The sequence below is a fragment of the Pezoporus flaviventris genome, unplaced genomic scaffold (assembly GCF_033815535.1).
Source record: "Pezoporus flaviventris isolate CSIRO_AGI_PZ_B2104156 unplaced genomic scaffold, CSIRO_AGI_Pfla_v1 ptg000386l, whole genome shotgun sequence".
Taxonomy (NCBI): domain Eukaryota; kingdom Metazoa; phylum Chordata; class Aves; order Psittaciformes; family Psittacidae; genus Pezoporus; species Pezoporus flaviventris.
The window spans coordinates 40987-68687 of NW_026892933.1; the positions used below are offsets into that span (position 1 = coordinate 40987).

The following is a 27701-nucleotide window of genomic DNA, read 5'->3' on the forward strand; positions in this document are numbered from 1 at the left end:
AGGGCATCATTGGGGCTATGGGGACTATGGGGGTCAGGAGGGGTCAGGGGGGTCAAGGGAGGTCATGGAGGAGTTGGGGGTCAGCGGGGTCCATGGGCATTCAGGGGGGGAGGGGGAGGGGGCAATGGGGTGGCCATGGGGCGTCAAGGGGCTTATGAGGGCCAAGGGGGGCAAAAGGGGACAGGAGTCCCTATGGGAGCACCCCCCCAAGAACACGCATGTGCAGCGACCCCCCATGGGACATCGCATGTGGGACACGCGTGACCCTGCACACGTGTGACCCCGCACATACATGACCCCATACATGCATGACCATGCACACGTATGACCCTGCACACACATGACCCCACTCACGTATGATCCCGTACACATATGACCCCATATACGTATGACCCTGCACACGTATGACCCCATGTATGTATGACCCCGCACACACATGACCCCGCACACACATGTGACCCCGCACACACATGACCCCGCACACACATGTGACCCCGCACACACATGACCCCGCACACACGTGACCCCGCACACGCGTGCCCTCACCCGCTTCACGCCGTGGCCGGCTGCCGTGTCCCCGAGGCCCCGGGCGCCATGGGAGCGGGAAGGGCAGCGGGGACGGACACGGGGGGGGGGGGGGATCGATGGATGGGGGGGGGGGGGGGGGAAGGACAGACGGACACGGTGGGGGGGGGATGAAGGACGCGATGGGGGATGCGGGATGGAGAGAGGAGGGAGGCAGGGATGAAGGGCAGAGGGATGCAGGGATGTGGGACAGAGGGGGGGATGGATACGGGATGGGGGGGATGGATACGGGATGGGGGGATGCAGGGATGGATACGGGATGCAATAGGGGGATGTGAGGATGGATACGGGATGGGGGGGATGGATACGGGATGTGGGGATGGATATGGGATGTGGGGATGGATATGGGATGCAATAGGGGGGTGCGATGAGGGATGCAGGGACAGGCGGACAGGATAAGGAGGGATGCAGGGATGGACCAAGAGCCAGACACCGGGACGCGCTGGAGGATGCAGGGGACGGGATGCAGGGACAGGGACGGGATGCGATGGGAGGGATGCGGGGACCAACGAGGGATGCGATGGGAGGGATGCAGGGACAGGGACGGGATGCGATGGGAGAGATGCGGTGACCAACGAGGGATGCGATGGGAGGGATGCGGGGACCGACACGGGGGGGATGCAGGGATGGACACGGGATGCGATGGACGGGATGCAGGGACCAACGAGGGATGCAGTGGGAGGGATGCAGGGATGGACAAGGGATGCGATGGGGGGGATGCAGGGACCGACACCGGGGGGATGCAGGGACCGGACAAGGGATGCGGTGGGGGGGATGCAGGGACCGGACTCGGGCGGGATGCGGCGGCCGAGGCCGAGGAGCCGAAGGGTCCGGCGGAAGGAGCCGAGCGGAGCCGAAGCGGCCGCGGACGGAGCCGAGGGACGGACGCGAGGACGCAGCCAGCGGCGGCGGCGGCCTCGGGGGGGGGGGGGTGGGGGGGGGTTGGAAGGGGGGGGGGATGGGCCCCCCCTTTCCCCTCCCCCCCCCCCGTGGCCACTGTGATGTCACGGAGCGGCCGCGCTTAAAGGGACAGCGCGTTTCCCCCCCCTCCCCCCCTTCTCTGCCCCTCCCCCATCATAGGGACCCCCCTCAATGACCCCCCCCCAATCTGGGGACCCCCCCAATACAGGGACACACCCCCCCCCAAGCCTTATAACAAGGACAGAGGAATATGGGGACCCCCCCATAAAGTGGGGCTCAGGACATTGGGGACCCCTCCCCACCCCCCGCCCAAACCGGGGTCCCAGCACGTAGGGGGCCCCCCCCATAAAAGGACGCAGGGTTTTGGGGTGTTCCGTCCCCCCCCCAGAGACGAACGGACTCAGGCACCGGCTCATTCGCTTTTATACTTAAAGGCATTGGGGGGGGGGGGGGGGGCGAAATTGGGGGTCTCGAGGGGGGTTGGGGGGGTCCGTGGTGTGCAAAGCGCCCCCCAGCTCATCCGAGGGGGGTCACAGCTGGGGGGGGGGCTAAAAGGGGGGGGCCCCCAAACGATGGGGACCCCCTCAAATCAGTGCTGCGCTATAGGAGGAATGGGGGAATTAAAGGGGGGACCCCCCAAATAATGCCCCCCCCAAATCAGTGCTATCCTATAGTAGCAAATGGGGGGGGAAATAAAAAGGGACACCCCCAAAAAAGGGGGACCCCCTAAATCAGTGCTGTCTTATAGTAGAGATATGGGGCAACTAAAGGGGGGACCCCCAAATGAAGGGGGGGGCCCAAATCGTGGGGGAGGGGTCTTAAGTACGGGGGGAGCCCTCAAATCAGTGCTGCGCAATAGGGGGGAATAAAGGGGGGGACCCCAAATCACTGCTGTGCTATAGTGGAGATGGCGGGGGGAATAAAGGGGGACCCCCCAAATCACTGCTGTGCTATAGTGGAGGTGGGAGAGAATAAAGGGGGGGACCACCTAAATTGGGGGGGGAGGTCCTAACTAGAGGGGACACCCCCCAAATCACTGATGTCCTATAGTGGGGAATGGGGGGCAGGGAATAAAGGAGGGGTCCCCCCATATAAGGGGCCCCCCAAATCAGTGCTGCGCTCTAATAGGGAATGAGGGGGGGTTGGGAATAAAGGGGGGACCCCCCCAAAAGGGGTCCGGGGGGGGGGAGGGGGTGCGGATCTCAGACGAGGGAGCCGGGGGGGGCCGGGAGGCGCAGGTCGGGGTGCACGAAGTCGGGGTTGGTGTAGGTGAACCCCGCGAAGTCGCCTTGGTCCAGCCCGGCCAGGACCAGCTGGTCCGGGGGGGTGAGCGCGGGGGGGGCCCGCGTGAAGAACTTGTCAAAGTTCTCCCCATTGCGCCCACACTGGGGGGGGGGCACCCCAAAAATGAACCCAACCCCCCCCCCACAACGGAATGGGAGCGTCCGGAGAGGGGACCCCCGAAACAGCCCACGAATGGAGGCAGCCGAAGAGGGGGCATCAGGGATGGAGCCCCCCCAGTAATGGACGCATCCCAGTGGTGGATCCCCCCCAGTAATGGATCCATCCCAGTGATGGACACCCCCAATAATGGATCCATCCCAGTGATGGACACCCCCAATAATGGATCCATCCCAATGATGGACACCCCCAATAATGGATCCATCCCAGTGATGGACACCCCCAATAATGGATCCATCCCAGTGATGGACACCCCCAATAATGGATCCATCCCAGTGATGGACACCCCCAATAATGGATCCATCCCAGTGATGGACACCCCCAATAATGGATCCATCCCAGTGATGGACACCCCCAATAATGGATCCATCCCAGTGATGGACACCCCCAGTAATGGACCCCCCAAATAATGGACCCATCCCAATAATGGACCCCCCCAATAATGGACCCATCCCAATATTGAACCCACCCAATAATGGACCCCCCCAGCAATGGACCCATCCCAGTGATGAACCCCCCCCCCCCAATAATGGACCCATCAAAGCAATGGACCCATCCCATTAATGACCCCCCCCCCATGATGGACCCCCCCCAATAACGGACCCCCCCCCAGTAATGGACCCACCCCAATAATGGACACCCCCCCCAGTAATGGACCCATCCCAATAATGGACCCATCCAAAGAGGGGACCCCAAAACAGGGACCCCAAAAATGGACACCCACCCCCCCCCCACAACCAGGGACCCCCAAACCGCCCCCCATTGAACCACATGGACACAGCCCCCCCCCATCCAGGCACACCCGGGGGGGTCCCCCCATTTCGGAGGGGGGGGGGCAGACAGGGACAGACAAAGGAGCCCGGGGGGGGGCACACGGACAGACACAGAGAGAGAAGAGCCGGGTTTAGTGCTGAGCCCCAGGGCAACGGGGGCACTATGGGGAGCTATGGGGTGCTATGGGGGTGATAAGGGGGTTCTATGGGGCGCTATAGGGGTGCTATAGGGTGATATGGGAGTGCTATGGGTGTATCTAAGGAGCGCTATGGGGGTGCTGTGGGGAGATATGGGGGTGTCTATGAACTGTTATGGGGTGTTATGGGGCTCTGTGGGGCACTATGGAGGTGCTATGGGGCGGTTTATAATGGTGTTAGGGGTGCTATGGGGCACTATGGGGCATCTAGGGGGCACTATGGGGCACTATGGGGTATCTAGGGGGCACTATGGGGCACTATGAGGTATCTAGGGGGCACTATGGGGCACTATGAGGTATCTAGGGGGCACTATGGGGCACTATGAGGTATCTAGGGGGCACTATGGGGCACTATGGGGCATCTAGGGGGCACTATGGGGCACTATGGGGTATCTAGGGGGTGCTATGGGGCACCATGGGGTATCTAGGGGGCGCTGTGGGGCGCTATGAGGGAATTTTGGGGCACTATGGGGGTGTCTATGGGGCGCTATGGGGTCCCTATGGGGCGCTGTGGGGCACTCACCGGCTGTGGGGTGAAGGGGGGGGGCAGCTCCAGCCGCTCGAGGCGCTCCCAGTCCGTGCGCCGGAAGAAGGGGTGGGAGCGGACGTCCTGCTCCCCCCCCGGCCCCGCTCCCAGACGCTTCCCAGGGTGCTTGGTCAGGAACTGGGGGGCAGCGGCGGTCACAGACCCATAGAGACCCATAGAGACCCACAGAGACCCATAGAGACCCATAGAGACCCACAGAGACCCATAGAGACCCATAGAGACCCATAGAGACCATAGAGACCATAGAGACCCACAGAGACCCATAGAGACCCATAGAGACCCATAGAGACCATAGAGACCCATAGAGACCCATAGGGGCCCATAGAGACCATAGAGACCCATAGAGACCTATAGAGACCCATAGAGACCATAGAGACCATAGAGACCCATAGAGACCATAGAGACCCATAGAGACCCATAGAGACCATAGAGACCCATAGAGACCCATAGAGACCCATAGAGACCCATAGAGACCATAGAGACCCATAGAGACCATAGAGACCATAGAGACCCATAGAGACCATAGACACCCATAGAGACCCATAGAGACCATAGAGACCCATAGAGACCATAGAGACCCATAGGGATCCATAGAGACCCACAGGGCCCGGTAGCGCCCCATAGCGCCCCTCACCCCCTTGCAGATGGCCACGGCCTCGCGAGACAGGGCCTTGGGGTACGTCACCGTCTGCTCCATGATGGACTGGAAGAGCTCGTCCTCGTCCTCCCCATCAAAGGGGGGCTGCGGAGGGGGTCAGCACCCCGAAACCACCCAAAAACCCCAAACACCGCCCAAACACCCCAAAATCACCACCAAAACCCCAAACACCTCCCAAACACCCCCGAAACCACCCAAAAAACCCCAAACACCTCCCAAACACCCCCGTAGCCACACCAAAAACCCCAAACACCTCCCAAACACCCCCATAGCCACCCCAAAAACCCCAAACACCTCCCAAACACCCCCAAAGCTGCCACCAAAACCCCCAAACACCTCCCAAACACCCCCATAGCCACCCCAAAAACCCCAAACACCTCCCAAACACCCCCAAAGCTGCCACCAAAACCCCCAAACACCTCCCAAACACCCCCAAAGCCACCACCAAAACCCCCAAACCTAACCCTAACCCTGACCCTAACCCTGACCCTAACCCTGACCCTAACCCTGACCCTAACCCTAACCCTGACCCTAACCCTGACCCTAACCCTAACCCTGACCCTAACCCTGACCCTAACCCTGACCCTGACCCTAACCCTGACCCTAACCCTGACCCTAACCCTCAGCCCCCCAAAACCAGCCCAAACCACCCCAAGTCAGCCCCAAATGAGCCAAAATCCGGGGAATTGAGCCCAAACGCACCTGCCCGGCCAGCATCTCGTAGAGCAGCACCCCGAAGGACCACCAGTCCACGGACTTGCCATAGGGCTGGTAGGCGATGATCTGGGGGGGAGGCAAAGGGGGGTCCTGGGGCACGGGGACCCCAACCCGCCCCCCCCCCATGGTGGGGTCCCCCCCATTGCTCTGGGTGATCCCCATTGCTGGGTCACCCCCATCTCCCTGTAGTGCCCCATAGCCCCATAGCACCCATAGCCCCATACTCCCCATAGCCTCCATAACCCCCATATCCCCCATAGCGCCCCATAGCCCCCATGGGCCCAATAGCCCCCATATCCCCCATAACCCCCATTGCCCCCATACCCCCCACAGTGTCCCATAGCCCCATAGCCCCCATTGCCCCCATGTCCCCCTTATCCCCCATCGCACCCCATAGCGCCCAATAGCCCCCATATAGCCCCATCGTGCCTCATAGTGCCCCATATCCCCCATCGCGCCCCATAATCCCCATCGCACCCCATAGCCCCCATAGTGCCCCATAGCCCCCCACAGCTCCCCATAGCCCCCCACAGCGCCCCATAGCGCCCCATAGCCCCCCATAGCCCCCCACAGCGCCCCACAGCGCCCCATAGTGCCCCATAGCCCCCCACAGCGCCCCACAGCGCCCCATAGCGCCCCATAGCCCCCCACAGCTCCCCATAGCGGCACCTCGGGGGCGATGTAGTCGGGGGTGCCGCAGAAGGTCCTGGTGGTGGCTCCCGGGAACATGTTCTCCTTGCACATCCCGAAGTCCGTGATCTTCACGTGACCCTGGGCGTCCAGCATCACGTTATCCAGCTTCAGATCCCTTGGGGGGGGGGGGGGTGTGAGCAATGGGGCGGCCCCATGGGGTGGTTGGGGGGCGGCCCCCATAAAGGCGGGGTTCGGGGGGGGGGCACCTGTAGATGATGCCTTGGTTGTGGAGGAAGAAGAGGCCGATGGCGATCTCGGCTGCGTAGAACCTGGGGGGCAAGGGGGGGCAGTGGGGTGAATGGGGGGCATTGGGGTGAATGGGGGGGCACTGGGGTGAATGGGGGGTATTGGGGTGAATGGGGGGCGTTGGTATGGGGGGGCTTTGGTATGGGGGGGCATTGGGGTGAATGGGGGGTATTGGGGTGAATGGGGGGGCGTTGGTATGGGGGAGGCATTTGTATGGGGGAGCATTGGGGTGAATGGGGGGGCACTGGGGTGAATGGGGGGTATTGGGGTGAATGGGGGGCATTGGGGTGAATGGGGGGTATTGGGGTGAATGGGGGGCGTTGGTATGGGGGGGCATTGGTATGGGGAGGCATTTGTATGGGGGGCATTGGGGTGAATGGGGAGGGGGAAATGGGAGGTTGGGGGGCGAGCAAGAGGGGTTGGCAGTCCCAATGGGGGGGGGAGGGCACGTGGGGGGTATTTGGGGTCAATGGGGGGACACTTGGGGGTCAAGGGGGGGCATTTGGGGTCAATGGGGGGCACTTAAGGGGTCAAAGGAGGGATACTTGGGGGTCAATGGGGGGCACTTGGGGGTCAATGGGAGGACTCTTGGGGGTCAATGGGGAGTATTCAGGGGTCAACGGGGGTATCGGGGTCAATGTGGGGCATTTGGGGGTCAATGGGGGCACTTGCGGGTTAATGGGGGTATTTGAGGGGTATTTGTGGCCAATGGGGGGTATTTGGGGGTCAATGGGGGCACTTACGGGTTAATGGGGGTATTTGAGGGGTATTTGGGGCTAATGGGGGGTATTTGGGGGTCAATGGGGGCACTTGCGGGTTAATGGGGGTATTTGAGGGGTATTTGGGGCTAATGGGGGGTATTTGGGGGTCAATGGGGGCACTTGCGGGTTAATGGGGGTATTTGAGGGGTATTTGGGGCTAATGGGGGGTATTTGGGGGTCAATGGGGGCACTTACGGGTTAATGGGGGTATTTGAGGGGTATTTGGGGCCAATGGGGGGTATTTGGGGGTCAATGGGGGCATTTGGGGGTCAATGGGGGCACTTACGGGTTAATGGGGGTATTTGAGGGGTATTTGGGGCCAATGGGGGGTATTTGGGGGTCAATGGGGGCATTTGGGGGTCAATGGGGGCACTTACGGGTTAATGGGGGTTTTTGAGGGGTATTTGGGGCCAATGGGGGGGCATTTGGGGGTCACTTGTGGGTCACCAGCAGGGGTCGCTAGGGGGCACTCACGTGGCGTGCGGCTCTTTGAACTTGCCGACCTGCTGGATGTGGTACATGAGGTCCCCGCCGGTGACGTATTCCATGACGAAATAGAGGCGGTCCTGGGGGGCGTGGCCAGCGGGGACACGTGACCCATAGCTCTCCCATTAGCCCCCCATTACCCACCTATAACCCCATAGCCACCATAGGCCCCCATAAACCCATAGCCCTCACAGAGCCCATAGAACCCTAGCCCCATAGCCCCCCATAGCCCCCATAGCCCCCCATAGCCCGATAGCCCCACAGCCGCCATCGCCCCGTAGCCCCCCATAGCCCCATAACCCCCCATTACAACCCCATACCCCCCATAGCCACATAGCCCCCATTACAGCCCCACAGCTCGCATTACACCCCCACAGCCCCATTACCCCCATTACACCTCCATAGCCCCATAGCCTCCATAGCCCCCTACCCTCCATAGCCCCCATTACACCCCTGTACCCCCCATAGAGTCCCATTACCCACCATCACCCCCATTAGCCCCCATACCCCCCATAGTGCCCCATAAAGCCCCATTACCCCCCATAGCCCCCCATCAACCCCCAGAGACCCCCATAGCGCCCCATTAGCCCCCCCAGCCCCCATACCCCCATCACCCCCCATACCCCCACTACCCCCCGTTAACCCCCATCACCCCCTATGCCCCCCCATAGCCCCACAGCCCCCATTACCCCCCATTGCCCCCCATAGTCCCCTATCCCCCACAGCCTCATAGCCCCCCATCATGACCCATTACCCCCTATGTCCCCATTACCCTTCATACCCCCCATAGTGCCCCATAGCCCCAATACTCCCATACGCCCCCATAGTGCCCCATAGCCCCAATACCCCCATACGCCCCCATAGTGCCCCATAGCCACAATACCCCCATACGCCCCCATAGTGCCCCAGAGCCCCAATACCCCCATAGGCCCCCATTACCCCCCATCACCCCCCATAGCCCCATAGTGCCCCATAGCCACAATACCCCCGTACGCCCCCATAGTGCCCCAGAGCCCCCATACGCCCCCATAGGCCCCCATTACCCCCCATCACCCCCCATAGCCCCATAGTGCCCCATAGTCACAATACCCCCATACACCCCCATAGTGCCCCATAGCCACAATACCCCCATAGGCCCCCATTACCCCCCATCACCCCCCATAGCCCCATGGTGCCGCATTCCCCTCACCGCGGTCTGGAAGGTGGAGTGCAGGTGGGTCAGGAAGTGGGGCCGGGGCCCCAGGGCCAGCACGCGCCGCTCCACCATGGTGCAGGCGGCGTCGTCGTCCTGGACCACCACGTCCTTCTTGAGGATCTTGATGGCGAAGAGCTCGGCCGTGCCGCGCCGCTCGGCCAGCATCACCTGCGCGCGCCGCGCCCGTTTTCAGCCTCCCCGCGCCCGTTTTCAGCCTCCCCGCGCCCGTTTTGCGGCCTTTTCGCGCCCCCCGCAGCCATCGCCGGGGTCGTTTGGGGCGTTTCTGTGCTCCCCGTGCCCGTTTCTGCGTTCCTCGCGCCCGTCTCGGGGGGGTTCGTGACCGGTTCGGGCTCCCCACGCCCGTTTTTGGGCGTTTTCGTGCTCCCCGCAACCGTTTTCGGGGTCCCCCAGCCCGTTTCTGGGGTTCTTTTGGGGGGTTTTGTGTTCCCCGTGCCCATTTTCGGGGTCCCCAAGCCCGTTTTCGGGGTCCCCAAGCCCGTTTTGGGGGTCCCTTTGCCCGTTTTGGGGGTCCGTTTGCCCATTTTCAGGTCCCTTTGCCCGTTTTCGGGGTCCCTTTGCCCGTTTTTGGGGTCCTTTTGCCCGTTTTCAGGTCCCTTTGCCCGTTTTCAGGGTCCCCAAGCCCATTTTTGGGGTCCTTTTGCCCGTTTTCAGGTCCCTTTGCCCGTTTTCGGGGTCCCCAAGCCCATTTTTGGGGTCCTTTTGCCCGTTTTCAGGTCCCTTTGCCCGTTTTCGGGGTCCCCAAGCCCGTTTTGGGGGTCCTTTTGCCCGTTTTCAGGTCCCACCTTGCCGAAGCTGCCCTTGCCCAGCACCATCAGGAAGGTGAAGTCCCCGAGCCGGGAGCGCCCGGAGCTGAAGAAGCCACGTTTGGGATCTGTGGGGCTGGGGGAGGGCGACGGCGCCGGAGAAGGGCCCGGCCCCCTGCGCACTTTCTGCGGGGTCAGCGGGGGGGCACGGGGTCAGCATGGGGTCACGGATGAGGGGTTACCGAGGGGTCAAAGGTAACCAGGGGTTACCATTACCTCGTAGAGCTCCAATGGGTAGTTACAAGCCTGGAAGAGATGGGGCAGGGGGGGGTGTCAGTGGGGCTCAATGGGGTCCATAGGCCTCAAGGGGGCTCAAGGGGGCTCAAGGGGGCTCAAGGGGTGGGTCATCACCTCGAACTTGGGCCGGAGGCCACAGTCGTCGGTGTCGGCCACGGGGACGTTGTAGTATTCGCCCTCCTCCTGGTTCAGCAGCTTGAACCTGGCAATGGGGCAATGGGGGCAATGGGAGCAATGGGGTAATGCGGATCAATGGGGATCAATGGGCTCAATAGGGGTCAATGGGGCTTAGTAGGGGTCAGTGGGCTCAATGGGGCTCCATGGGGGTCAATGGGTACTAATGGGGTTCAGTGGGGCTCAACAGGCTCAATGGGGCTCAATGGGGGTCAATGGGGGGCAATGGGGCTCAGTGGGGTCAATGGCTGTCAATGGGGACCAACGGGTATCAATGGGTGTCAATAGGGCTCAATGGGGCTCAATGGGGGTCAATGGGGCTCAATGGGTGTCAGTGGGGGTCAGTGGGGATCAATGGGGGTCAGTGGGGCTCAGTGGGTGTAAATAGGGCTCAATGGGGGTCAATGGGTGTCAATAGGGCTCAATGGGGGTCAGTGGGTGTCAATAGGGCTCAATGGGGGTCAATGGGGCTCAATGGGGGTCAAGGGGCTCAATGGTGTCAGTGGGGCTCCATGGGGTCCCCCCGTGCTCACCACCCGTCCACGTGGCCCTTGAGCAGCTCAGCCACCCCAAAGCTCATGGCGCCCATGAAGTCGTTGCGGGAGGTGCGGTCCCAGTCCCACACCTCCACCGAGAGGCGGCGCTCGGAGTCCCCGGGGCGCAGCGTGCTGGGGGCAGGGGGGTCATGGGTGGGTCATGGGTGGGGCATGGGTGGGTCATGGGTGGGTCATGGGTGGGTCATGGGTGGGACATGGGTGGGTCATGGGTGGGGCATGGGTGGGTCATGGGTGGGTCATGGGTGGGACATGGGTGGGACATGGGTGGGACATGGGTGGGGCATGGGTGGGGCATGGGTGGGACATGGGTGGGTCATGGGTGGGGCATGGGTGGGGCATGGGTGGGACATGGGTGGGGCATGGGTGGGGCATGGGTGGGGCATGGGTGGGACATGGGTGGGTCATGGGTGGGTCATGGGTGGGACATGGGTGGGTCATGGGTGGGACATGGGTGGGTCATGGGTGGGACGTGGGTGGGTCATGGGTGGGTCATGGGTGGGACATGGGTGGGTCATGGGTGGGGCATGGGTGGGCATGGGTGGGGCATGGGTGGGTCATGCGTGGGTCATGGGTGGGGCATGGGTGGGCATGGGTGGGTCATGGGTGGGAAATGGGTGGGGCATGGGTGGGGCATGGGTGGGCATGGGTGGGTCATGGGTGGGAAATGGGTGGGGCATGGGTGGGTCATGGGTGGGACATGGGTGGGACATGGGTGGGACATGGGTGGGTCATGGGTGGGACATGGGTGGGTCATGGGTGGGTCATGGGTGGGTCATGGGTGGGCATGGGTGGGTCATGGGTGGGAAATGGGTGGGGCATGGGTGGGGCATGGGTGGGCATGGGTGGGTCATGGGTGGGACATGGATGGGACATGGATGGGACATGGGTGGGACATGGGTGGGTCATGGGTGGGTCATGGGTGGGACACGTATGACACTCATATGACACACGTATGACACTCATGACACACGTATGTCACTCATATGGCACACAAGACACACATGACACACACACGACACACGCAAAACATGTACGATACACTTATGACATACACATACGACACATGTATGACACATATGACACACACCTGACACACATAAGACACACATGACACATGTATGACCCATACATATGACACACAACACACATACGACACACTTATGACACATGTATGACACATTCATATGACACACGTATGACACATTCATATGACACATGACACACGCATTACACACGTGACCCACACGACACAGGACACATACGATACACGCATGACACACACATGACACACGTATGTTGCCCCGCTCACAAGAGGAAGGCCTCGTTCCACACGGGGTTGAGCGTGGCCTTCACCGTCCGCGTCTTCTGCTTGGAGAGGTTCTTGGGGTCCGGGATCAGCTTCAGCTTCACGTAGGGATCCGAGAGCCCGTTGGGATCCATCGGGATCAGGTTCCGCGCCTCCCCCACTGCGGGCAGGAACCAGGAGTAGGTCTGGGGGTCCGGGGGGGGTTGGGGGGCGTTTCAGGGGTGTTCTGGTTTTTTTTGGGTGTTTCAGGGGTGGTTTGGGGTATTTCATATTTGTTTGGGGGGCTTCAGGGGTGTTTTGGGGAGATTTTGGGTGTTTCAGGGGCAGGTTTAGGTGTTTTGGAAGCATTTTTTGGTGTTTCAGGTACGTTTTGGGGTGTTTCAGGGCGGTTTGGACCATTTTGGTGTGTTTCAGAGGCATTTCTGGGTGTTCCAGGGGTGTTTTGGGACAGTTTTGGGTGTTTCAGTGCCGGTTTTGCGTGTTTCAGTTGCTTTTTGGGGGTTTGTAGGGTATTTCAGATGCGATTTTGCATGTTTCAGAGGTGTTTCTGAGTGTTTCAGAGGCGTTTCTGGGCGTTTCAGGGGCGTTTTGGGTGTTTCAGAGGCGTTTTGAGGCGTTTTGGGATGTTTCCGGGGCATTTTTGGGCGTTTCTGGAGCGTTTTTGGGTGTTTCCTGGGCGTTTTGGGGTGTTTCCGGGGCGGTTTTGGGTGTTTCCGGGCCCCCTGCTCCGTTACCGGTGACGTGCAGCTGCTCCCCCGGCAGCGCCTGGATGCGGAGCTGCAGGCGGCCGCGGCGCTCGGTGTGGTCGACGCCGCAGAGGCTGGGCACGCTCTGCACGCAGCGCTTGTGCACGTTCATCTCGCAGCCTGCAGGGGGCACCAGCGCCCGGCACCCATTGAACCCCATTGAGCACCCATTGAACCCCACTGAACCCCATTGAACCCCATTGAGCACCCATTGAACCCCACTGAACCCCATTGAACCCCATTGAGCACCCATTGAACCCCACTGAACCCCATTGAACCCCATTGAGCACCCATTGAACCCCACTGAACCCCATTGAACCCCATTGAGCACCCATTGAACCCCACTGAACCCCACTGAACCCCATTGAGCACCCATTGAGAGCCCACTGAGCACCCATTGAACCCCATTGAGCAACCACTGAACCCCACTGAACCCCATTGAGCACCCATTGAACCCCACTGAACCCCATTGAACCCCATTGAGCACCCATTGAACCCCACTGAACCCCATTGAACCCCATTGAGCACCCATTGAACCCCACTGAACCCCATTGAGCACCCATTGAGAGCCCATTGAGCACCCATTGAACCCCATTGAACCCCATTTAGCACCCATTGAGCACCCATTGAGAGCCCATTGAGCACCCATTGAACCCTATTGAGCACCCACTGAACCCCATTGAACCCCATTGAGCACCCATTGAGAGCCCATTGAGCACCCATTGAACCCCATTGAGCACCCAGTGAACCCCAATGAACCCTATTGAGCACCCATTGAACCCCATTGAGCACCCATTGAACCTCATTGAACCCCATTGAGCACCCATTGAGAGCCCATTGAACCCCAGTGAACCCCTTGAACCCCATTGAGCACCCACTGAACCGCATTGTGCACCCATTGAACCCCATTGAGCACCCATTACCCCATTACCCCCATTGCCCCCCATAGCGCATCCATGGCTCACAGGAGCACTTCATGCCCTGGTGCACCAGCCCATAGAGCAGGGAGCCGCAGTGGTCGCAGAAGGTGGGGCTGCTGTAGCTGTGCAGCCGGAAGCGGTGCTTGTTCCGGGGGTCCTGGGGGATGCACATGGTGGTCCATATGCACACCCCCCAACAGGCACCGATTACCCCCCATAGGAACACAATTACCCCCCCAGACACCAATTACCCCCCATAGGAACACAATTACCCTCCCCAGACACCAATTACCCCCCATAGGAACACAATTACCCCCCCAGACACCAATTACCCCCCATAGGAACACAATTACCCCCCCAACAGACACCAATTACCCCCCATAGGAACACAATTACCCCCCCAACAGACACCAATTACCCCCCATAGGAACACAATTACCCCCCAACAGACACCAATTACCCCCCATAGGAACACAATTACCCTCCCCAGACACCAATTACCCCCCATAGGAACACAATTACCCCCCCCCAGACACCAATTACCCCCCATAGGAACACAATTACCCCCCCAGACACCAATTACCCCCCATAGGAACACAATTACCCCCCCCAGACACCAATTACCCCCCATAGGAACACAATTACCCCCCCAACAGGCACCGATTACCCCCCATAGGAACACAATTACCCCCCCCAGACACCGATTACCCCCCATAGGAACACAATTACCCCCCCCCAGACACCAATTACCCCCCATAGGAACACAATTACCCCCCCAACAGACACCGATTACCCCCCATAGGAACACAATGACTACCCACAGGAACCCAATTACCCCCATAGACACCAATTACCCCCATAGGAACACAATTACCCCCCCCAGACACCAATTACCCCCCATAGGAACACAATTACCCCCCCCAGACACCGACTACCCCCCATAGGAACACAATTACCCCCCCCAGACACCAATTACCCCCCATAGGAACACAATTACCCCCCCAACAGACACCGATTACCCCCCATAGGAACACAATTACCACCCACAGGAACCCAATTACCCCCCATAGGAACACAATTACCACCCACAGGAGCCCAATTAGAACCCATAGGAACACAATTAACACACATCATAGACACCAATTACCCCCATAGAAACACAATTACCACCATAGACACCAATTGCCCCCCCATAGGACCCCAATTAGCCCCCATAGACACCAATTGCCCCACCCGACCGAAAATACCCCCCATAGGACCCCATATCCCCCCTATAGGGACCCGCCATGGCCCCCCCCATGGACTCACGTCCGTCTGTGGCCCCTTCCCGGCCCCGGGGCACTCGAAGGTGACGAACTCATGGCAGCGCTTGTGCACCACGAAGCTGCACACTATGGGGGGTGCAGAGGGGGGCCCTAAGTACCCCACATCCATCCCATAATAACCCCAGGACCCCCCTAAATACTCCCCATACACCCCATAATAACACCAGAACCCCCCTAACTACCTCCCATACATCCCATAATAAACCCTGGACCCCCCTAAGTACCTCCCATATACCCTATAATAACCCCAAGACCCCCTAAATACCCCCCATACACCCCATAATAACACCAGAACCCCCCTAACTACCTCCCATACATCCCATAATAAACCCTGGACCCCCCTAAGTACCTCCCATACACTCTATAATAAGCCCAAGACCCCCTAAATACACCCCATAATAACACCAGGACCCCCCTAAATGATCCCCATACACCCCATAATAACCCCAGGACCCCCTAAATACCCCCCATACACCCCATAATAACCCCAGGACCCCCTAAATACCCCCCATACACCCCATAATAACCCCAGGGCCCCCTAAATACCCCCCATACACCCCATAATAACCCCAGGACCCCCTAAATGCTCCCCATACACCCTATAATAACCCCAGAACCCCCTAAATACCCCCCATACACCCCATAATAACCCCAGGGCCCCCCTAAATGCTCCCCATACACCCTATAAGAGCCCCATCACCCCCCACCTGTTGCTTAGCAACGGCCCCAGCTGCCCGGCAATGCTCCATGGCAACCGCTGCTCCCCTCCAGCCAATCAGCGCCCAGGCCACGCCCACTCCCCCCCCCCCCCCGGACCCCCCCCCAGCGTGCTCTGGGGACCCTGGGGGGGGGGGGGGGGGTAAGAGGGGGGTCCCATTGGGGTCCTATGGGGGCCATAAGGGGAGTCCCATGGGGGGGTCCCATAGGGGGGTCCCATAGGGGGGTCCCATAGGGCGGCTCACCCATGCACTGCAGGCCCTGCTTCCCGATGCCCCTGGGGAGGAGAAGGTGCCGTCACCCCCGGGGGTCACCCATGTGGGGCGATGGGGTCCCCATGACCCCCACATTGGGGTCTATGGGGTCCCCTTGCCCCTGGTGCTGGGCTCTGTGGGTCCCTAAGACCCTACCATTGGGGTCCATGGGGTCCTGGCCCTAGGGGTTCCTATGGGTCTTTATGGGTCTCTATGGTGTCTATGGGTCTCTATGGGTCCCATGGGTTGATGTGTGTCTCTGTGGGGCGCTGTAGATATCTATGGAGCACTGTGGGTCCTTATGGGTCTCTATGACTCCCTATGGTCTATATGGATGTCTATGGGTCTCTATGGTCTCTATGGGTCCCTATGGGCCTCACCAGATGAAGTTGGTGCAGTGGCTGCAGAACATGGGCTCTATGGGTCCCTATGGTCTATATGGGTGTCTATGGGTGTCTATGGGTCCCTATGGTCTATATGGGTGTCTATGGGTCCCTATGGTCTCTATGGGTGTCTATGGGTCCCTATGGTCTCTATGGGTGTCTATGGGTCCCTATGGGCCTCACCAGATGAAGTCGGTGCAGTGGCTGCAGAACATGGGCTCTATGGGTCCCTATGGTCTATGTGGGTGTCTATGGGTGTCTATGGGTCCCTATGGTCTATATGGGTGTCTATGGGTGTCTATGGGTCCCTATGGGCCTCACCAGATGAAGTCGGTGCAGTGGCTGCAGAACGTGGGCTCTATGGGTCCCTATGGTCTATATGGGTGTCTATGGGTCCCTATGGTCTATATGGGTGTCTATGGGTGTCTATGGGTCCCCATGGGCCTCACCAGATGAAGTCGGTGCAGTGGCTGCAGAACGTGGGCTCTATGGGTCCCTATGGTCTATGTGGGTGTCTATGGGTGTCTATGGGTCCCTATGGTCTATATGGGTGTCTATGGGTGTCTATGGGTCCCTATGGGCCTCACCAGATGAAGTCGGTGCAGTGGCTGCAGAACGTGGGCTCTATGGGTCCCTATGGTCTATATGGGTGTCTATGGGTCCCTATGGTCTATGTGGGTGTCTATGGGTGTCTATGGGTCCCTATGGTCTCTATGGGTGTCTATGGGTGTCTATGGGTCCCCATGGGCCTCACCAGATGAAGTCGGTGCAGTGGCTGCAGAACGTGGGCTGCTTGAAGAACCTCGCGGTGAAGCGGTGGCTCTTGACCTCGTGAACCACCTTGTGCCGCAGCGCCCCCCGGCGGCAGAACAGCGGCCGCGCCGAGCGCTCCCCCTCCGGCCCCGCCAGCGCCATCGGCCACGGGGGGGCTGTGGGGGGGCAAAAGGGGGGGATGGAGCCGTGGGGAGGGAGATGTGGGGATGGAGATGTGGGGATGGAGATGTGGGGATGGAGATGTGGGGATGGAGATGTGGAGATGGAGATGTGGGGATGGAGATGGGATGGAGATGTGGGGATGGAGATGTGGGGATGGAGATGGGATGGAGATGTGGGGATGGAGATGTGGGGATGGAGATGTGGGGATGGAGATGTGGGGATGGAGATGTGGGGATGGAGATGTGGGGATGGAGCCGTGGGGATGGAGATGGGATGGAGATGTGGGGATGGAGATGTGGGGATGGAGATGGGATGGAGATGTGGGGACGGAGATGTGGGGATGGAGATGTGGGGATGGAGATGTGGGGATGGAGATGTGGAGATGGAGATGGGAGGGAGATGTGGGGATGGAGATGTGGGGATGGAGCCGTAGGGATGGAGATATGGGGATGGAGATGTGGAGATGGAGCTGTGGGGATGGAGATGTGGGGATGGAGATGTGGGGATGGAGCTGTGGAGATGGAGCTGAGGTGGAGTGGGATGGAGATGTGGGGATGGAGATGTGGGGATGGAGATGTGGGGATGGACTAATGGGGATGAAGGCATGGATGTGGGGATGGAGCTGTGGGGATGGACCAATGGGAATGGACCAATGGGGATGGAGCTGTGGGGAGGGACCCATGGATGTGGGGATGGAGCCGTGGATGCAGGGATGGATGCACAGACACATGGATGGACCCACAGACACACGTGTGCACACACAGAGGGACTCACAGGCACGTGCATGGACCCACGGACCCACGGATGGACCCACAGCCCCATTGGTGGACCCCCAGCCCCACTGATGCACCTAGAGCCCCATTGGTGGACCCCCAGCCCCATTGATGGACCCGCAGCCCCATTGATGGACCCATACACCATGGATGGACCCATGGCACCACTGGGGGAGGAGGGATCTCATTGCCACCCCCAGCCAGGGCTGAGCCCACCCACCCCTCACCCACGGACCCATGGACAGACCCACGGATGCACCCACGGATGGACCCACAGACAGCCGCGAAGACGGCCCCACAGCCCCACGCACAGCCCCATAGACAGCCCCATAGACGTCCCCATAAGCCAACAGACAGCCCCATGGATGGCCCCATAGACCCATAGATGGCCCCATAGACCCAAAGCCCGCCCCATAGGCTGCCCCACACAGACCCGCGGTCGCGCAGCTCCAGGCACGGACCCGCCGGTGCGGGGGGGGCGCGGACCCAGGGACCGAGCGGCGGAGCCGGACCGCGGGCAGGGGGGGCGTGGCCTGTTGGGGGCGTGGCTTCGGAGGAGAGGGCGTGGCCTCAGGGGCACCCCCAGCCCTGCGGGCGTGGGGGGCGTGGTTTGCGCGACGGGCGGGGCCGGGCGGGGCCATTGACCAATGGGAGGTGCCCGATCCCTGCGGCTGCAGGGGCGGGGCTTGCGGAGGGGGCGGGGCCAAGGGGGGCGCGCCCATCCCTGCGGTTGTTGGGGGCGTGGTTTGGCGGGAGGGGGCGTGGCCTGGCAGGAGGGACGGGGCTTGTCTTAAAGGTGCCGCGGCGCTATGGGGTGGGGGTGGGGGGGGTCAAGTTGTGGGTCCGGGGGGGGTGCAAGGGAGGAGCCCAACCCCCCCCCACTTCCAACCCCCCCAAAGGCTTCTGGGAAACGGGGACGGGTCCCGGGGGGGCCCAGACCCAGATTGGGAGAAATGGGGGCACGGGGGGTGGGGCCCCCTCCCCCCATCGCCCCCCCATCCCATCCCCCCCCCCCCCCCCCCCCGGGACTCAGGACACATTCGTGTCGGCCTCCCCCTCCCAACAGCCAATAGGGAGCAGGGGGCGTGGCCTGCAATGGGAGAGGTCCCGCCCAGTGACACCCCCAGTGACACCCCCCCCCCGCCAAAAAAAGAGGCAGCGGCTCCTTTAAGAAGTGGAAACGTCCCTTTAATCTCAGCCCCCCCCCCCCACTGGGGCTCACTGTGCCCCATCGAGGGTCCGTGATGCTTGTAGGGCACTGGATCCTGCCCCATAGACACCTCAAAGACACCCCTTTGGGACCAGATCCTGCCCCATGGACACCCCATATGGATTCAGTCTTACCCCATAGACTCCAGAACCCCCATAAAGGGCCAGATCCTGCCCCACAGAACCCCCAAAGACCCCCATAAAAAGTCACATCTGCCCCATAGACACCCCCAGATCCTGCCCCACGGGCAACCCAAAGACCCCCATAAAGGGCCAGATCCCACCCCAGAGACACCCCATATGGGTTCAATCCTGCCCCATAGACACCTCATAGACACCCCCTTAAATGGTCAGATTCTGCTCCATAGACACCCTATAGAAGGCCAGATCCTGCCCTGTAGACACATTATAAAAGGGCCGGATCCTGCCCCATAGACACCCCCATAAAGGCCCAGATCCTGCCCCATGAACACCCCATAGACACCCCCATAAAGGCTCAGATCCTGGCCCATAGAGAACCAATAAGGCCTGGGGGGAATATAGGGGGCTATAGGGGGGATATAGGGGGCTATGGGGGGGATAGGGGGAATATAGGGGGCTATGGGGGGGATATAGGGGGCAATAGGGGGGAATATAGGGGGCTATGGGGGGGGATAGGAGGAATATAGGGGGATGGGGGGGATAGGGGGAATATGGGGGGGATGGGGGGAACATAGGGGGCTATGGGAGGGGATAGGGGGGAATATAGGGGGATGAGGGGATAGCGGGAATATAGGGGGGATAGGGGGGAATAGAGGGGGCTATGGGGGGATATAGGGGGTCTGGGGGGGGATGGGGGGAATATAGGGGGATGGGGGGGATAGGGGGGAATATAGGGGGCTATGGGGGGGATAGGGGTCTCTGGGTAGCTATAGGGGGCTATGGGGGATATAGGGAGCTATGGGGGGCTATGGGGGGATATAGGGGGTTTATGGGGGGTATAGGGGGCTATGGGGAGCTATAGGGGGTCTGTGTGGGAGTATAGGGGACTATGGGGCATCTATAGGGGGCTATGGAGGGGGATAGGGGGCTATGGGTGTCTATGGGGAGCAATAGGGGGTCTATGGGGCATCTATAGGGGGCTATGGAGGGGGATAGGGGGCTATAGGGGGTATGAGGGGGCTATGGGGGGTCTGTAGGGGGATATAGGGGTGCTATGGGGGTGTATAGGGGCTCTATAGGGAGCTATAGGGGGCCGGGGGGGCTATAGGGGGTCTATGGCAGCGTATAGGGGGCTATGGGGGGTCTATGGTGGAGTATAGGGGGGCTTGGGGGGTCTATAGGGGGCTATGGGGGGGCTATGGTGACTATGGGGGGCTGTGGGCAGGCTATGGGGGTGTCTATGGGGGAGTATGGGAGGTCTGTAGGGGGCCATGAGGTTATCGGGGGGTATTAAAGGTCTGAGGGGGGAAATTGTAGGTCTATGGAGTGGGGGTTGGGGGATAATGGGGGTGAGCGTGGGGGGTTGGGGGTAATGGGAGCAATTGGGGTCTATATGGTGGCTGGGGGGGTATTGGGAGGCCTAGGGGGGGCTGTGTGGTGATAATGGGGGGAAATTGGGGGGCTGTGGAGCAGGGATTGGGGGCCTTTGGGGGTAATGGGGGGCCATGGGGGGGGATTGGGGGCAATGAGGTGGTGGAGGGGGGGCAATGAGGTGATGGAGGGGGGTCAATGTGGTGGGAAAGCCTCAGGGCTGTGCCCACATAAGGCCCCGGAGAATCTCCTTCCTATCCATCCCGGATGGGGGGAAGGGCGGGGGTCACTCCGCCCCCACGCGGGCGCTGGCTGCATCCTGGGGGATGGGGGGGCACCCCAAAATCAGCCCCTTCCCCCCCAGTCCCATCCCATCCTAAAAGGGACCCTGGGTCGGTCCCAGCGCTCACCGAGAGAGTTCGGGTCTTTCCGGAAGGGTTCGCGTCTCCCCGAGCTCGGGTCACTTCGGGCGGGATCGGGTCCCTTCGGAGTTCGGGTCCCTGCGGACGCTTTCGGGTCCCTCCGGACACTTTCGGGTCCCTCCGGGCGGGTTCGGATCCCCCCGGTTCGGGTCCTTCCGGACGGGTTCGGATCCCCCCCCCAGGTTCGGGTCCTTTCGGACGTGTTCGGGTCACTCCGGTTCGGGTCCCTTCAGGCGGATTCGGGTCTCTCCGGATGAGTTCGGGTCCCTCCGGATGAGTTCGGGTCCCTCCGGATGGGTTCGGGTCCTTCCAGACATTTTCGGGTCCCTTCGGAGTTCGGGTCCCTCCGGGCGGGTTCGGGCCCCCCGGTTCGGGTCCCTCCTGTTCGGGTCCTTCCGGACGGGTTCGGGTACCGCCCCCCCCCGGTTCGGGTCCTTCCGGACGGGTTCGGATCCTCCCCCGGTTCGGGTCCTTTCGGATGTGTTCGGGTCACTCCGGTTCGGGTCCCTTCAGGCGGATTCGGGTCCCTCCGGATGAGTTCGGGTCCCTTCGGGGGGGTTCGGGCCCCCCGGTTCGGGTCCTTCCGGACGGGTTCGGGTCTCTCCGGGCGGTGTCCGCCGGGGCGGGGTCGGGGGCAAGGGAACGGGGTGTGGCCAAAAGGGGGGGGGGGTGTGTGTGTCTGTGACGTCAGGGGGTCCCGGGGGTGACGTCACCGGGGATTACCAAAACGGGCCGCCGTTTTGGGCCGTTTTGCGCTGTTTTGGGAAGTTTTGGCTGTAACCGGAGCAACGCGACCGCGATGGCCCCAAATATTTGGTTTCTGTGGCAACGGGGGGGGGGGGGGGGTGTGGGGTATTCAGTGCCCCCCAGGACCCATCCAAAGGGGAGGGGCGGTGGGGGGGGGGGCCCTCTCGGCTCAGCACCTATGGAGGAGATGGGGTTGATGGGGGGCTCCGTGCGGGACACCCGCCCCCAAGGATTAAAGAACCCCCAAGGATCAGGGCCCCCCCCCCATAGATCAGGGTCCTCCTCCCCCATAGATCAGGGTCCTCCTCCCCCATAGATCAGGGTCCTCCCACCCCATAGATCAGGGTCCTCCTCCCCCATTGATCAGGGTCCTCCCACCCCATAGATCAGGGTCCTCCCCCCCATAGATCAGGGTCCTCCTCCCCCATAGATCAGGGTCCTCCCACCCCATAGATCAGGGTCCTCCTCCCCCATTGATCAGGGTCCTCCCCCCCCATAGATCAGGGTCCTCCCCCCCATAGATCAGGGTCCTCCCCCCCCATAGATCAGGGTCCTCCCCCCCCATAGATCAGGGTCCTCCCGCCATAGATCAGGGTCCTCCCCCCCATAGATCAGGGTCCTCCCCCCATTGATCAGGGTCCTCCCACCCCATAGATCAGGGTCCTCCCCCCCATTGATCAGGGTCCTCCCACCCATAGATCAGGGTCCTCCCCCCCCATTGATCATGGTCCTCCCCCCACCTCTCTCCGGACGCGCTCCCGCAGCTCCCCCCTGCTCAGGGGCCTCTTCTCTTCCTCTTCTTCATCCCTATGGAATGGGGGGGGGGGGGGCACCCATGGGTGAGTGTGGAGGGGGAATTCCCTCCGTCCTCAACCCCCGCCTCCCCCCAGCATCCGGGGCTCACCTGGGACTGGGGGGGCGCGGGGGGGGGACACGGAGCCCCCGGGGGTGGGCGGGAGCTGGGTGCTGGGGGGGGGCAATGGGGATCCCTTCAGGGACCCCAATGACCCCCCAGGACCCCCCCCATTTCTCCACATGACTTCCAGTTACCCCCATTGCTCCCTATGACCTCCAGTTACTCCCCATAGACACATTGCCCCTGCAGGACCCCCCCATTGCCCCCCATGACCTCCAATTACCCTTCCCTTGCCCTCCCATTGCCTGCCATGACCCCCCCATTGCCCCCCCCAGGACCCCCCTACAATTACTTCCATTGCCCCCCTCCCCCCCATTACCCCTCCAAACTCCCCTATTGCCCACCCCGGAGCCCCCAATTGCCCCCTATGACCTCCAATTACCCCCCTATTGCCCCCCCCCCAGACACATTGCCCTTCCATTGCCCCCATGACCTCCACAACCCCCCCATTGCCTCCCCATTGCCCCCCATGACCTCCACAACCCCCCCATTGCCCCCCATTGCCCCCATGACCTCCACAACCCCCCCATTGCCCCCCCATTGCCCCCCATGACCTCCACAACCCCCCCATTGCCCCCATTGCCCCCATGACCTCCACAACCCCCCCATTGCCCCCCCATTGCCCCCCATGACCTCCACACCCCCCCCATTGCCCCCCCATTGCCCCCCGTGACCCCCCCATTGCCCCTCACTGTGGGGGGCCCCCCCCTCTCCAGCAGCATCCGTGTGACCCCCTCCTCGAGGCGCCGGAGCTGGGCTTGCAGTGGGGCGGGGTCAGGGGTGGGGTCATGGTCGGGGGTCAAGGTGAAGGTCGGGGTCAAGGTCAAGGTCAGGCTCCTGCTCCGGGGTCACCAGGGCCAGCAGCTCCCCAAGGCCTGGGGGAAAGGGGGGCACCCCTATAGAGCCCCTATAGCCCCCCATAGACCCCCTATAGGCCCCCATAGAACCCCCATAGAGCCCACAGCGCCCCTATAGAGCCCCTATACCCCCCCATAGACCCCCATAGAGCCCACAGAGCCCCTATAGAGCCCCTATAGCCCCCCATAGAGCCCCTATAGAGCCCCTATAGCCCCCATAGAGCCCCTATAGCCCCACATAGAGCCTCTATAACCCCCTATAGAGCCCCTATAAAGCCCCTATAGAGCCCCTATAGCCCCCCATAGAGCCCCTATAAAGCCCCTATAGCCCCCTTACACCCCCTGTAGCCCCCTTATAGACCCCCATAGAGCCCCTATAGACCACCAAAGACCTCCTATAGCCCCCCATAGAGCCCCATAGACCTCTAGAACCCCCATAGCCCCCCATAGAGCCCTATAGCCCCCCCCTTTACCCCTGCTCAGCTCCCGCAGCCGCTCCCGCCCGCCCCGGGCCCGATCCTGCAGGTCCCGGCTCTCCTGTTCTAGCGCCTCCAGCACAGGGGGAGCCGGGGAGCGCCCCCCCCACGGGGACCCCCCCGGGGCCGCTTCCGCTGCAGCCACCGCGGCCCGGAGCTGGGGGGGGTATAGGGGGGGTATGGGGTGATATAAAGGGTCCATAGGGTGATATAGGGGGGCTCTGGGGTGATGCAAGGGGGCTATGGGGGGCAATGGGGTAATATAGGGGGGCTATGGGGTGATATAAGGGGTCTGTGGGGTGATACAGGAGGGCAATGGGGTAATATAGGGGAGCTATGGGGTGATATAAAGGGGCTATGGGGTGATATAAGGGGTGTATGGGGTGATACAGGGGGTGCTATGGGTGATTGGAACTAGGTGATCTTAAGGTCCTTTCCAACCCTAACTGTTCTATGATATAGATAGGTGATATAAGGTGACTGGGGGGTGATATAGGGGTGCTATGGGTGATGTAAAGAGTCTATGGGGTGATATAAGGGGACTATGGGGTGATTTAAAGGGTCTGAAGAGATGTAGGGTGCTATGGGGGGGTCCCACCTGCAGGAGGCGCTGCTGCAGCCGCTGGAGCTGCTGATGCTGCTCGGTCACCAGCAGGAACAGGGAGAAGGTTCGGGCCCCCCCTGCACCCCAAAGCGCCCATTGGGGACCCCCAACATCAATGCCCACCACCCCCAGACCCCAAAGCACCCACTGGGGACCCCCAACATCAATGCCCACCACCCCCAGACCCCAAAGCGCCCATTGGGGACCCCCAACATCAATGCCCACCCCCCCCGGACCCCAAAGCGCCCATTGGGGACCCCCAACATCAATGCCCACCACCCCCAGACCCCAAAGCGCCCATTGGGGACCCCCAACATCAATGCCCACCACCCCGGACCCCAAAGTGCCCATTGGGGACACCCAACCTCAATGGGCCCCCCCCTGGAGACCAAAGTGCCCATTGGGGACCCCGAACGTCAATGCCCCCCCCGCACCCCAATGTCAATGGGGACCCCCTGTCCCCCAACCCTTTACATCGCCCCTCACCCTCCTCTTCCTCCTCTGGCTCCTCCTCGGGGGTCTCCAGCGCCTCAGGGGGGGGTTCAGGGGGGACCCAGGCACGTGCTGGGGACACACACACACCCCCCCATCAGCACCCCGAAAAACAGGGACCCCCCCTTGCTGCCCTATGGGACCCCTCAATTGCTGCCTCATGGGACAACCCCCTTGCTGCCCTATGGGACCCCCCCATTGCTGCCCTAAGGGACCCCTCATTGTTAAACTATGAGACCCTGCCATCACTGCCCTGTGGGACCCCCCCCCCATCGCTGCCCTATGGGACCCCTCAATTGCTGCCCCATGGGACCCCCCCCTTGCTGCCCTATGGGATCCCCCCATTGCTGCCCTATGGGAACCCCCCCTTGCTGCCCTATGGGACCCCTCATTGTTACCCTATGGACCCCCCCCCATTGCTGCCCTATGGGACCCCCCCATCGCTGCCCTATGGGACCCCCCCCTTGCTGCCCTATGGGAACCCCCCCTTGCTGCCCTATGGGACCCCTCATTGTTACCCTATGGGACCCCCCCCATTGCTGCCCTATGGGACCCCCCCATTGCTGTCCTGTGGCACCCCTGGACCGTTCCACTGTGCCGGTACCGGGGGGGGCCCGGGCCCGCTCCTTCGCCCGCAGGAAGCGCCTCAGGTCCCGGCGCTGCTGCCGCCGCCTCCCTGCTCCTGAGCCTCGGCCTCGGCCTGAGCCCGGAGCTGCCGGAGCCGGGCCTGGAGCCTGGGCCCCGGAGCGACTCCGCCTGCGCCCTGCGGGGAGGAGGGTACATAGGGGGTGTATGGGGGGATATAGGGGGTATATAGGGGATATATGTGGTATAGGGGGTATGGGGTATATGGGGGGTATGGGGTATAGGGGATATATGGGGTATAGGGGATATATGGGGGGTATTGGGGTCTCTGCCTGTTGCTCTCTGCAGCCATCTCCTGCTCCAGCACCTCCTCGATCTCCCGTTGGGTTTCCTCCAGCTCCTGCAGCCAATCAGAGGCCTCCATCACGGCAGGATCCACAGCCTGGCCAATCAGAGCCCTCTACCCCCAGAGGGCATCCTCCTCCCAGCCAGTCAGCTCTTATCACCATTGGATCCCACTCTCAGCCAATCAGAGCCCTCCATCCCACCCATGTTTCTAATGGAGGATTCCCCCTTCCAGCCAATCCGATCACATCACTAAGGGATCCCACTTCCAGCCAATCAGATCACATCACTAAGGGATCCAGCTCCCAGCCAATCAGATCACATCACTAAGGGATCCTGCTCCCAGCCAATCAGATCACATCACTAAGGGATCCCGCTCCCAGCCAATCAGATCACATCACTAAGGGATCCCGCTCCCAGCCAATCAGATCACATCACTAAGGGATCCCGCTCCCAGCCAATCAGATCACATCACTAAGGGATCCCGCTCCCAGCCAATCAGATCACATCACTAAGGGATCCCGCTCCCAGCCAATCAGATCACATCACTAAGGGATCCCGCTCCCAGCCAATCAGATCACATCACTAAGGGATCCCGCTCCCAGCCAATCAGATCACATCACTAAGGGGTCCCGCTCCCAGCCAGATCACATCACTAAGGGATCCCGCTCCCAGCCAATCAGATCACATCACTAAGGGATCCCGCTCCCAGCCAATCAGATCACATCACTAAGGGATCCCGCTCCCAGCCAATCAGATCACATCACTAAGGGATCCAGCTCCCAGCCAATCAGATCACATCACTAAGGGATCCAGCTCCCAGCCAATCAGATCACATCACTAAGGGATCCTGCTCCCAGCCAATCAGATCACATCACTAAGGGATCCAGCTCCCAGCCAATCAGATCACATCACTAAGGGATCCAGCTCCCAGCCAATCAGATCACATCACTAAGGGATCCCGCTCCCAGCCAATCAGATCACATCACTAAGGGATCCTGCTCCCAGCCAATCAGATCACATCACTAAGGGATCCTGCTCCCAGCCAATCAGATCACTCCGCTGATGGATCCCATCGTTCCCGCTCTCACCCTCTCCCGCGCCCGCAGGAGCCGCCGCAGCCGCCGCCGCTCCCCCCGGAGCC

The 27701-nt window shown here is 61.2% G+C and overlaps 1 protein-coding gene across 5 annotated transcripts; it reads right to left on the reverse strand.

Annotated features, from left to right (window-relative positions):
• Nucleotides 1–2674: 2674 nt before the first annotated feature.
• Nucleotides 2675–17613, reverse strand: PRKCG (protein kinase C gamma). 5 transcript variants are annotated; one of them, XM_061443475.1, is made up of 18 exons: nt 17438–17613; nt 16292–16323; nt 15313–15395; nt 14050–14161; nt 13073–13204; nt 12342–12498; nt 11009–11143; nt 10416–10503; nt 10281–10310; nt 10044–10190; nt 9235–9408; nt 8034–8125; nt 6759–6821; nt 6529–6667; nt 5845–5925; nt 5119–5226; nt 4461–4601; nt 2675–2891 (listed from the first exon to the last, which is right to left on the reverse strand). In XM_061443475.1, exons 1-18 carry the CDS (start codon nt 17596–17598, stop codon nt 2709–2711), a joined length of 2058 nt encoding a protein of 685 aa, XP_061299459.1. In that variant the 5' UTR covers nt 17599–17613; the 3' UTR covers nt 2675–2708. The 5 variants fall into 5 exon arrangements, with proteins under 5 accessions (XP_061299459.1, XP_061299461.1, XP_061299460.1 ...); XM_061443477.1 differs by lacking the exon at nt 17438–17613 and adding an exon at nt 17005–17081; XM_061443476.1 differs by lacking the exon at nt 17438–17613 and adding an exon at nt 16867–16890.
• Between the last annotated feature and the right edge of the window lie 10088 nt (nt 17614–27701).